Source organism: Sinohyriopsis cumingii, chromosome 1, assembly GCF_028554795.1.
Source record: "Sinohyriopsis cumingii isolate HCF-2022 chromosome 1, ASM2855479v2, whole genome shotgun sequence".
NCBI classification, from domain to species: Eukaryota; Metazoa; Mollusca; class Bivalvia; order Unionida; family Unionidae; genus Sinohyriopsis; species Sinohyriopsis cumingii.
This window is the reverse complement of record NC_142961.1, coordinates 137,965,818-137,979,204: the sequence shown is the minus strand read 5'-3', so window position 1 is coordinate 137,979,204 and position 13,387 is coordinate 137,965,818. Positions and strand designations below refer to the sequence as shown.

Here is a 13,387-nt window from a genome sequence, read left to right as displayed (position 1 = left end):
GTATAATTATTACATGCATGATGTAGAAACACTATCATGTACATGTTATTGTTTTTGCAGGTATCATTTTGTATGGAATTAAGATAATTGGATCAGCAATACTGGAAGACCTACCTGCTTATAACACGTCCAAATGTTGAAACTGGTCCAAGCGTTCAAGAGATTTTCTTTGACGGACACATACATTTTCAGCAAGAGTTGTGTTTTATGATATGCACTTATTTGAAGTCACAGTTAAATTGTCTCCCTTCTTGAATAAAAATTTGACTTCCTCGCTGACCAATATTCTGTGAGGATGGTGAGCTAGCCAGCTATAGCGGACCCATTGGGGTCAAGACAAGCATAATATCTGAAATACGGCCTGAATGGCAACTATTGCTAACTGCATAAAGCTGTTTCAAAATTATCATGGCGGCAATGAGCCTGCATTTGCAAGGTCAACGTCATGTCTGGAACGAGGTTGCATTTGCAACGTCAACGTAATGTCTAGAATGAGCCTGCATTTGCAACGTCAACGTCATGTCTAGAATGAGCCTGTATATGCAACGTCAAAGTTATGTCTGTATTGAGCCTGAACTTGCAATATAAACGTCACCTTGCTTCAAAAATGGCTTTCTGACGGGATAAGTATGTATAAATTTGGGACTGGAGTACATAAACTTGTTTTGCAGCGAGCTTGTTTAGATTTTCGGGTCCAATAATTCAAGATTTATGTTTTGAGTTATTATAGCTATCCCAAGATATGGAGCTTTTGGACCTAACTGAAGTATTTTTTTTAAAATGAATGTTTACATTATACATTTTGATACATCAAACACCCTTAATAAGATTTTCAGTAATATTCACGTATTAAGAAAACGAGTCTATTCAATTAGACAAACAAGCCGTGGAACAACAAACAACACCATTTACTAAAATATTATTAGAATCAGTTTGTCAAGATATCCCTACTTAAACTATCGTGAAAAGGAGACTAGCAGGCCCGGCGCTAGGATGTGCGAGTCCCAATGTAGCAAGCGGGGCCCAAGGCAGCAAGCGATGAGCGGGGCCCCCAAGCAAAAACAAATGCATTGCGGAGTTGGTTTCCTGAAAGCGCGGGGCCCAAGGCGGTTGCCTCGTTCGAATTGCCCTAGAGCTGGGCCAGGAGACAAGGCACATATACTTTTTCCGTCTCTGTTTCTGTGTGTGTCCCTCACAGACCCCAACCCAGTCGGATTATCCATGCACCTAGCACACATTATGAAATAATAAAATAATAATAATAATAATAATAATTTTGTATCGTTTGTATGTTGAGTAAGGCCCAAAGTTACAATAATTGCTAGAACTGCTCCCTGCAATCTACATAAAACACGTGGGACAAGGCTTTACCTATCACTGTTCTGCTCTCTCTCTCTCTCTCTCTGTCTCTCTCTCTCTCTCTGTCTGTCTCTCTGTCTCTCTCTCTCTGTCTCTCTCTCTCTCTCTCACAGAATTTCCTGTCTATACGACTTAGGAACAATAATTTGATAGTTCACTGACCACTCGTCACCAGCGGGACCTCAGGTTGTCTCCATTCACTCATAATGATTCCAGTTTTACCAAAATAAGAAACCGGTACTTTTGAGGCTTTAGTTTTGCTAACAGCCCTGTGAAGCAAACGGAAGATCTCAGGTTCAGGTTCCTCTTCGACAATGAGTGATTGTCGTTTGTCACCTTGATTAGTATAAAGAGAATGAAAAGTAAAAAGAGGATCACTGTGATCAATACCTTTTGACTGATCCATACCAGTGGCAAAAGCTTGACCAATACATTTGTCAGTTAAAGGAGTAATTTCCTGATTAACATCATTCTCAAGAGCATTCTTTGCCATAATCCTTTTCAAATTTCCACTGTGTATTATAGAGAAATAATTTGCTGAATTTTACAAAACTTGTTGGTTTTCACTATTTTTTGTTACTTTATTTAAGACCAATAAGTTATAACTCTCTCTCTCTCACACCACACACACACACACATACACAGACATGCGCGCGCGCATGTACACACGTACACACACACGTCCACCGGTTCCATGCTTAAATCTTTAACCTAAACAAATATGTGCTAGATTTAAATAATAATTTCAATTATCACTCCATCCCCCTCTCTCTTATAGACATGCATCCACGTCAGGTATCCAGGCGTCCTTAAATTTTGCCATACTGTAATTGATTGCGTGAAACTGAAATTTAGTTTCAAAACTGTGCCAATAAATCTAAATTTTATCAGAAGTATCAGTAGAAAAATTGTGACATCAGATCTATAGTTTTCAGAAACTAGCACTAAAATAAATATTACAATAAGCCTTAGTTTGAGCATGGGTCGTCATATTTTCACAATGTTGTCTTTACTGTGCACGTTTAAAAAACAAACAGCAAAAGACAATCATCATACGTAATTACAATGTTTAGCACCATATTAATATTTCTTTTTAACTGATCTTGGTTCATTTGATTTCAGAAGGCGACGGAGATAGATGCAAGAATTGTTTAAACAGGCTTTTCGTAAAAACAAAATTTATTATTCATGGTTTCATGACTGTCACTTTGAAAAGTTTTGACATACAATTTAAGGAAGCAGAGATTTCAGGCAATGCATACTGACTGATATGGATGAATGGAAACATTTGCATGCTTTATGGCAGAGCCAACTAACTGATAGTAAATTGTGGTTTTATAACATTCCATTGAGGAATGGGAAAGAAAAGATACATCAACACAATTCAATCCTGTGAGATTTAAGACAAGATAAGACAAGAATGAAGACAAGACAAGATAAGACAAGACAAAACAAGACAAGACAAGACAAGACACGACACAACAAGACAAGATTAGATAAGAATTCTTTATTTCAGACTACATAGTCCATACATCTAAATTAAAATATAATTATAAAGTAAAAACATTGTAAACATAAAAGATCATATACATCATGCGTACAAGTATACGGAGACATCTACAAAACTGGGCTGTGTCATGCATCGTTAGGAATGAAATTAAGTGGCGTATTTAAGGAGTCATTTTTTACATCTACTAATAATACAAGACTTTAAATGAATGACATAGTTCCAAATAGATCTGGTATGTAACATTGTATTGTTGTGACTCACGCCTTGCGGAAGTCGAGATAACTGGCTTAAGTTTGGTAATGCAGTTTTGTGCTATTCAAGTAAAATCATACTAGGTTTATTCTATGATGTTTATAAAGTAACAGTGGTATTTGAAAGTGATCAATGAAAACGTTTTCTATCTTTATGTCAAATAAACCCGAATGGCTGACAACGAGAATTTCAAAATGTGGAACTGCTACGATTTCTGGCCCCATCCCGCCCTTCTTGAGCCTCAGATAGAATGATTTAGATATAAATCATAATTTGAATTTATCATGTTTTACATATTCCCCTATCTCTCTCTATGTCTCTCAGTGTTTAATAAACACATCATGAAATAATAATAATAATAATAATAATGCTTTTATATGGTTTTATAAGGCCCTCATTAATAAATGTTGAGCTTGGAAAATGGTGCTGCCTTTTTTGCATTTTTATTTCTGTCTCTCTAGCATTGTTTGATTACACACACATACACACACACACACTCACACACCTGTTATGATACATCCCCTAGGTGTACTTTTATGTCTATATATTTAGTTGGCAAAACAAAATTCAGTTACAGTGCAGATAACCTCACATTTCCAGCCACAAACATAATACATCTTTACAAAAACACTTTGTGATAAATAGGCTCTAAATTCATTAAAATAAACAAGGATTAAATTTTCTGAGTGCAACTCATGAGAAAGCAGCAAAGCATGGATCGATGAAATCAAGCAAGGACCACTGATAGCTCGACGTAGACAACTGTTCTCATAGTCAAAATGCACACAGACTAGATCCTAAAATGTAATGTACTTTGAAACAAAAACAACATATTACACGTCATTCTTTTCTTCCTTTCAGTTTGCTTACGAAAGTGCACTCTAGGTCCAAGATCTGTCTAGCAATATGTTCGACAATGCTGTCCAAATATCAATGCGCATACAATATACATCAAGTGACTAGAAATCAAAGTAGCGTTAGATTTGCATGCAGCGCCACCAATGAGAGAATTCCAGAAATGCATTCGTCGCGGTTTATATGAATGAAAGACGCTGATATTAGCAGATCCATCATCATTGTTGAAATATTTGAAGTAAGCCTTGGTCTTGCTACTATAGGTTTCAACTTCCTGTCCTTGACTGGTCGGCAACGTTATCCTTCTGAAATGTGAGGATTCAAAGAAGGACATTATACTTTAAATAGAGACCTGTATACAAGAAACGTGTCCCTGCAAGAATTGAGAAAATATAATTGATGCACTTTTAGCAATGTCTTAACTACGTTGTTTCCATATCTATTAGTTAAAAACTAGTATACTGTTCTTTTCTTCAGAAAACTATGTTTTCGTAAAACACGAATGTCCCAGCCCATCAACTGACCTAAACATAAAAATGACCGACGGACAAGAGTACTGCTAAATACCCAAACACATTCATGGCGAAGCATCAACAAAAAATATTTCACATGACAATTGCAGTCTAGGCTTAGTAGTAAATTGAGCAAGCTGTAAGAGTTATCCTTCTTTGACAAAAGACGTCCGGCCAAAGGAATTTTAATTCAAAAATAGCACATGAAAATATATCAATTTATATATGTGTGTGAGTGCATTATCTTGTAATACCTCACACTCATTATAATGGTTCTGATGCAAAGAGGATACGACGGAATAATTCATCATGCTGGTCAAAATTAGAATCAGTAAGACTGTTTAGTAAGTATTTTATCCTTAGATTCTTTTCTGTGCAATCCTTTGTATGTGCTCATAATGTCATTGCTCATATTTTTTTCAATATAATATTAGTGCACATTTCTATTATTGACATTTCTTTAATGAAATAAAGGTAAATAATGGTCCACACTCACCCAGTCTTTACAAAATTTCCATACAATTCCATCATATATCCGCTCATCTTCCTGTCTTCATCAGTAAACTGAAATCTTGTGTGTCCCACAAAAGGGAGACCAAATAAATAGAAGATATCACGTCCGTGCTCTATCCCTGTAAACAATAAAATACAATTCCTTAAGTTTTCGATCACATCGTTTGCACAAAAATGAAAACGAAATACATGTAATTCTAAAACGAGATAATTCGAACATCTTCATTAAACGAACTCTAGTCGAAAGCTGCCGTTATATACAGGTCCCTACATTCCGTATCTTATAATTGTTTTGCAAGGAAGGGAGCTTGAGGGCAGATGGTCTCCGGGTTTATGTTAATATTACAGAGGCCGACACGATGGTGAGCCTCCTGATCAAATTTTGGACCCAGTCTCATACAACAGCCACAATTATCAATTTAAGACATTAGTGGTGGGAACATGGCTAGATAAGAGAGACGGTATCAAATAGAGACAACAGTGATGAGAACGAGGCTAGAGGAGAAAGATGGTACAAAATGGGGACAATAGCGATTGGAACGAGGCCCGATGAGAAAGACGATATCAAATGGAGACAACAGTGATGGGGACGAGGCTAGAAAAGAAAGACAATCTTAAATGGAGACAATGGGGATGGGAACAAGTCTAGATGAGAAAGACGATATTAAATGGAGACAATATAAATGGGAAAGAGGTTGAATGAGAAAGACAATATTTACAACAGCATCTACGATATCAGGATGTCGTAACGTGTCAAGGTTAAAATTGGCAGACAAAATTATGGTATGGATTTTCAGTTACAAAAACATATAGCCACCGTGCATGGAACAATAATAGTTAGACACTTTCTATTAATTAATAGCTTCTATCATATCAAAATGTCGCACAGTGTCAGGGTTAAATTGTGTAGGAACAGTTACGATATTCTTGTTTGGATCTGCTATTACAGGAAGGAACATGCAACAATTTAAACCTTATAACTAAAGTTTGAGTTGTATTTTATTATATAAGTGGTCAGCTTACACACACACATTACTTTCTAGGTAGCCATAGTTCTAGTAATTCAGCGTAATGTTACATCCGATTTAACTTTATTGTGAGCCATTCAAGCATCATTGTAAGTGCATACAGCCATGTCAAACATAGACTCTAGGAGACTTCTGAGTGCATACAGCCATGCTCAGCATAGACTCTAGCAGACTTCGAAATGCATACAGCCAAGTTAAACATAGACTCAGCAGACTTCTGAGTGCATACAGCCATGTTAAACAAAGACTCTAGCAGACTTCTGAGTGCATACAGCCATGTTAAACAAAGACTCTAGCAGACTTCTGAGTGCATACAGCCATGTTAAGCATAGACTATTGGCGTTGATATATTGGGAGAATATCGTTAAAAGTAGTGAAGGGCAGTTTAGGTTCATTTCACGGTATCTAAGTAGAGCAATTTGAGTTCGTTGAGGTGGACAACAATATCTTGAACAGAATGTTTGACAATGAATTATCAGATGAAGCTTGTGTGCAAAATGACGTTACACGAGAGAGAGAGAGAGAGAGAGAGAGGGGGGGGGAGGGAGAGAGTACTTTGCCGCTGAAATCATGTATTAAAATGTTTTAAAATCCAAATAAAGTAAGAATGCCTCATGGAGTCATGTCAAGATTTAAGGCATGGTTAGAAATGCCCCACGTTTGGGCTACAATTTACCCCATGTTTACTTGCCAGGAGACTTCCAAAATGTAAATATTCTAAAATACGTAACATAGCTAAAATTCACTGAGTCTTCGGAGTTCCAAAGATATGGACTGTTAAATTATATGTTTTTGTGAGCAAGTTTAAGTGGAGGGACTTACACTTAATTAGCTTATTAAAATTACTGAGGAAATGAATTTGTTTAGTAAATCTGAGGATAAAACTGACAAACATTTGCATAAAACATAAAGGCATACAAACGTATCACAGAGAACAGCAGCTGTTTTGTTCATGACCCATATTAAAAGTGTTAGATCCGTTATGGAAAGTGTTAGCAAGTTCACTGGGGCACAATGACGGAATTGTATGCTTACATTTTAAATTCTTGTGACTATTAAAGTGGAATAAAGGAGAAGAAAACTGATAAACGCTGAAATACTGTTTAGAATTTTCATGCCAAAATATGAATCAATATTAAAAATCTAGTCCATATGTTAGAGAGGCCGAGGTTTTGATATCTTAATTCAATTTTGAAATTATCACTTTAAGTTCAATTACTCAATAATTTATTGTATTAATTGTAAACATAAAAATAGAGAATTTGAATATACTGTAAATGAATGAGCTTGCATACATTTTTTAAAAAATTAATCTTTGAATAAAAAGGGGATATGCAATAAATACGAAACCAGATAAGTGTTTTGTTTGGAGTCGGAGGAAAGAACTCGTTTGATACGGCGTAGGAACATAATCTCGGCATGAGGGCCTCGATATTCCTACGCCGCATCAAACTTATTCTTTCCGTCCAACCATACTAAAACACATATGTAGTTCTCTCTCTCTCTTTCGCTATATATATATATATATATATATATATATATATATATATATATATATATATATATATATATATATATATATATATATATATATATATATATAAGAACAAGTGTGTTCATCGTCTCAGGAATACTCAAAAAGAAACATTCAAGCCTTATATATTTAATTCGCATGTGAGTTGCTCCTACCATCCTTCCATTGTCCGTCAGGATCTGGAAAGTTATAATCGAAACTGTAAACATATACATTCCTATAACGGTCTTTAGACAACAGGTCAGCAGTCAAAATACCAGGAGCGGTAAAAGCTGAATCCATGTCCACCTGTAAAGTAGTTATGGAAATTGATTGGTTTATTGACTAATTGATTGGCCGATCAAATTTACTAAGCTATTTATCGAAGCGGATACAGTACTATTTTGATCATTATGCCTAAATCAAGAAATAAGTGCATGTAAAATATCAACATTTTGAAAGAGTTTTTTTTTTCTTTAATCTACAAAGATCTATTAGATCCAAATTAAGATGCAACCAGATGACAAAGTCTTGCGGATTAATTTCTGAAAAAGGATTAATTATTGTTTGTGCGTAATTTGAGATGCAAAAGTGAACACAAGCGGCAATTGTATCAGTTCCTATGACTCTTTTATATGACATTTCGACGTGGGGTTGAGCCGATTACCTGGTTAACACCTGCCTTATAACGAATAGCAAGAGAATCTGTTAAATAGCGTTCTTTCTGTTACAATTTCTTTTTGATATCTAGATGTATTATAATAAAGTTTAAACTTTTGCATATGGTTAGTATTTGAGTGAGAAGATCAGCACCATTTGTATAGAACATGATTTCTGCAATATCTGATTACAGTCTTTGGAGTGACATTTAAGAAAAAGTCGTTTAAATTTGCTTACGGTGGCCAATTTAATGACAGATCGGCATCGTTTGTGTAGAACATGCCTTCTGCAAAATCTGATTACATTCTTTAAAGTGGCATTTGAGAAAAAGTCGTTTAAATTTGTTTACGGTGGCCAATTTTATGACAGATCGGCATCGTTTGTATAGAACATGCCTTCTGCAAAATCTGATTGCATTCTTTGGAACGGCATTTGAGAAAAAGTCGTTTAAATTTGTTTACGGTGGCCAGTTTAATGACAGATTGGCATTTGTATAAAACTTAAAGTCCCTTGATCTTGTTATGTTTAATTTCTCTTTAGCGAGTTTATGCGATTTAATCATACATATGAATTTCAGATGTTTAGCAAATGCTGCCATTTTGGGTGGCAGATTGGCATAGTGGAACAGTTTAAATCACTGATGTTCTCACCTAAATTGGGTCATATTATGTTAAGCGGTTGTTAAGCAGAATTTTCCATAGATGCTACTTTAGCTATGGAGGTCGTATTTTATTTTGGTTGTTCCACACCATTTGTAAAACTGAATTTCTGTTTAACATTTTTTGAGTTTAAGCCTTTTAAAAACTGTTATATTTTTAGAAAAGACAGCCAAATTTGATGACCTAAAGGTATAAGCATTGTGAGAATGTGTGTTGTAGATCGCAGTTACTGACTTATGGCTGATAATAGGTTACCGTTATGGTTGATAATAGGTTACTGACTTACGGCTGATAATAGGTTACCGTTATGGTTGATAATAGGTTACTGACTTACGGCTGATAATAGGTTACCGTTATGGTTGATAATAGGTTACTGACTTACGGCTGATAATAGGTTACCGTTATGGTTGATAATAGGTTACTGACTTACGGCTGATAATAGGTTACCGTTATGGTTGATAATAGGTTACTGACTTATGGTTGATAATAGGTTACCGTTATGGTTGATAATAGGTTAAGGTCCTCCACATCCAATGACTTTGGCTCATATAGGTAAAATGATTATTGTATATGCTCACACCCACGGATTATAATCAGTAAAAGTGACCAGTAACCGACAAAACATACATTCTCACACTACCATGGTAAACGTATTTAGAGCTGTTACGATTATACACGGTGACAGACCCAACCAGTTTCAGCACATGGCTTGACAAGCACCAGACCGATCGATATTTTGACTACAGAGAATCTCTCGGCTGTGTTTATCAGCTTCGTTGGGTCGTGCATGGAAATATATTTAGTCCATACAACAGCTTGCTTCGCAAGCTGATCTCAAAGACAAATATTCTATTTCCTTAATTTAATCGAGATGTGCACAATCACTGGCGTGCTATTCGGATGGCTTCTGTATGAATACGTGAAATATTCAAATATCGCTTAGCGAAAATTATCCAATATGTACAACTGTACAACTCATAAACAACAGAGTGCAAAGAAAACAATTTACGCTCCGATATGCAATAGAGATACTTTAAGAACATTGCTGAAGATGAATTGATGATATAAAGTTGATAAAAATTGCAAAATACGTGGCATGCACACATCTCTGAGGCGTATTTGGTCTCAATAACCTCTTTACTTTCTAATATGTATTTTGGTACGCTAGTGGCTCATCTGAGTTTGTATAGGAACCACTAAAATAAATATGGACTGCACACATTAGATTGATCGCAAAAACTTCGTATATAACAGCTTACAATTGGTCGCGTGCCAGAAATCGCGAAAATACCACACAACTTGCACATCCCAAGCAGAGATTATATTTTGTTATGAAACAATTACGATGGTATAACATGGCCAAACGTTCACAGATAAATGAGAATAGTATGCCGAAAGAATTTATGGAGATATCTGATAGTGGCATTTTGTTATCAGATGATTGGAGTGTGTATATCTCAATAAATTCTTTCAGAATACTATTCTCATTTATCTGTGAATGTTTCGCCATATTATACCATCGGAATTGTTTAAGATGTCGTCTCAAAATATTTACCAAGCTCGCATCTTTGTGGCTCCAAAATAATTGATAGATTAATTAATTTGTCAATATAATCAGGTTGCGTTCGAAAATGCATATTACATCTTTTTGGCTTCTTTCAAAAAAAGACGACATGCGTTTCTAGAAGCAATAGTTGTGCCGGATATAATCCCCAGCCGGTTGTATAATACAAAAGAAACAATTTCCACGTAGATGTAATACAACTATTATCACGAGATGCAAGAAAAGCAGATATACTTGCATTACGAGATACGTTCGAGAATGAACATAAACCGTCGTCTTTTTGCATATACTCTTGCTACTCAGGCAGCTGAGTATGATCGTGAACAAAAACTTTGTGGTCGTGTCACACATATATTTGCTACTGAGGCCGTTGAGTATGGTCGTGAACAAGAACTTCGTGGTCGTATCACATATATATTTGCTACTAAGGCCGTAGAGTATGTTCGTGAACAAGAATGTCGTAGTCGTATCACATATATTTGCTACTGAGGCCGTTGAGTATGTTCGTGAAAAAGAATTTCGTGGTCGTGTCCCATATATATTTGCTACTGAGGCCATTGAGTATGTTCGTGAAAAAGAATTTCGTGGTCGTGTCACATATATATTTGCTACTGAGGCCGTTGAGTATGTTCGTGAACAAGAATGTCGTGGTTGTATCACACTTATATTTGCAACTGAGGCCGTTGAGTATGATCGTGAACAAGAACGTCGTGTAGCATCATATATGTAATTGCTAGAAAAGCACAGCAATTACACGTTCCTGAATTGAAGTTTTGCAAGCGGAGTGTTGAATTAGAAAATCACGTGGCAATTATCCCGAGTACATACAAACCAGGTAAAGACGGTTGACAATTTCTATGAAATATGAATCCTGAAATCATATCGGTATAACAACAGTCAGGTACTTCAGGAGTTAAAGCAGAAGTTGTTTTTCAAACACATTTAATTACGCCCCTTAAACGTAGCAAGGGTGGACGTAAAGTTAGAACACTGTGGATTCACAGCAGTGTTTTACAATTTTGAGCCGCTAAGACACAAGGTTTTACGATGAAATCAACAAAATAAATTGAAAAGATGCCCGATACGTTAGAAAAATACATATATGAAGGATGCACTCCTGACAGATGTGTGCAAATACTAGTGCATAATTCCCTGTACCAACTGTTTCGTGGGTCGAGTTACATAACAACACTAGAGTATGTTCAACCGCTTGCAATAAAAAAAATGTGACAAACGGTAACAATAGATTTTTAATTAGGTATTTTTACCTGCATTACATCCGGCAAATGACCACACACACTTGCCACGTAAATATCGAGGTGCTCCAGACAGCGTAGCAATTTACAATTCAAACAAAACTCTTGTAGTGCTTCATAACGTGTAAGCATGATGGCCATTTAATAATGCAACCCGATGCATCAATCGTCAAATTCGCCAATGCGTGTTCTTCCAAACAATAAGGAAAATATATGACGTTTAAACTACAGTGAATTGATTCATATCAGTTTCTTAATTCACCGCAAGACAGTGTTACGAGTCTAGGCTCTTATAAAAAATAAAAGGAAAAAAGTGAAGACAACAAGCTTTGTAAAATTCAATAAATAATTTATTTCCCTAGAATAAATGTGAAAATATGAAGAAAAAAAATATTTCGAATTAAATCCAAAAAGAGTACAAGAATTAAAAAAAATAGAAATCCTAATAACAATACGTCCTAAATGAAACTGAGTTCGAGACCCGATCAAATTCAGAATGGAAGGCAATGAATCTGTTGTAACCTTCAAAGTGTAGACGTGTCAACAGTTTCTTGTTGAATCACAGAAAATATTATTCCAATTTCGAATTCAGCATAACATCAAATAAATGTCTTTATCCAAGAATTATGTAGGTGCACTTATATATTTCCCGGGAAAGGAATCACTTGAAATTAAATGAAATACAATTTCAACTCAAACTGGTCACAACATATGTTTGGAGCCCGATTGAACAATCTCTATAAAGACAACAGTTATAAGACTAACTACAACGTAAAACAGATTCCCGGCTGGAGGTGATGAGTTCATCTTTCCAGAAGGAATGGAAGTTTGTTACATGATCATTATCACGTCGTTTAGGTATGGCCTTGTATTAACTTAAGATATCTTACTCTGAGAAAGGAAGGAATAAAAAAATAAAAAAGGTTGTTTACCAAAACTATCACTGGTTCTGAACAATGTCAGAAACTAGATACAGTGTATCTATTATTAAGTATAGATCAATAACAGTCTGGACAATGTCAAATGCAGTAAATACAGTTATACTACAATAGCATGTAATGGAGTAAAAAAATTAAAACGAACAAACAAACAATTAAATCAAATAGACATAACAAAACTAGTTTGCAATTTATCGTCAGCAAACTTCAAGATCAGTAGTCTGCATTGTACCATTAGCATGGTCATGGGCGATTTTTATGATCTGTAATTTACGCGCTTATTTGTCATTGCTAACAGCTGTGCTTGAACAATGTTGTAATACTACTACGCATGTGTATAAGCTCGATCTCGCACACTATTGTACGTCACCGGGAATGACTTCTATCAAAAACAAAAGTCGAGATGGAATTGTTGATTGTTATTGAGATGCATTTGTTTACTGAGCGCTCAGTTCGTGGTGGAATTTCAATGGCAAGACATCAATATGCGCGAAAAAAAAAAAAAAAAAAAAAAAAAACATAGACGGCTATGATGTCTTTGTGCCAAAACAATAACATCCAGTAGTCTTTATGGTTGGGCAACGATGAAACCGTTACCTGTTGGTGGGTTTCCATTTAGTGTATCGCACGTGTTGACATGCTAAAGTTCATAAACGTTTACACCAGTAATAGTGATTATGGATATTTCTTTGACGTTGATTTAGAATACCCCGAACAGCATCAACACGCCTGTAAGGAAGCATTGACAGTGTCTCGTGAGTGGTTGTC

General features: G+C 35.6%; 1 protein-coding gene across 2 annotated transcripts in view; it reads right to left on the bottom strand.

The window, feature by feature from the left end:
- Positions 1–2,851: 2,851 nt before the first annotated feature.
- LOC149807936 (neuroligin-4, X-linked-like) overlaps positions 2,852–13,387 on the bottom strand; it is a 145,977-nt gene continuing 135,441 nt past the window's right edge. Inside the window, exons 9-11 of one of the 2 annotated variants that reach the window (XM_089972123.1) lie at positions 7,719–7,851; positions 4,985–5,120; positions 2,852–4,281 (exon numbers count right to left, since the gene is read on the bottom strand). In XM_089972123.1, the coding sequence (XP_089828249.1) occupies positions 4,020–4,281; positions 4,985–5,120; positions 7,719–7,851 (531 nt within the window). In that variant the 3' untranslated portion in view covers positions 2,852–4,019. Of the gene's footprint in view, positions 4,282–4,984; positions 5,121–7,718; positions 7,852–13,387 lie in introns of those variants that run through there. The other variant, XM_089972132.1, reaches the window with a different exon arrangement.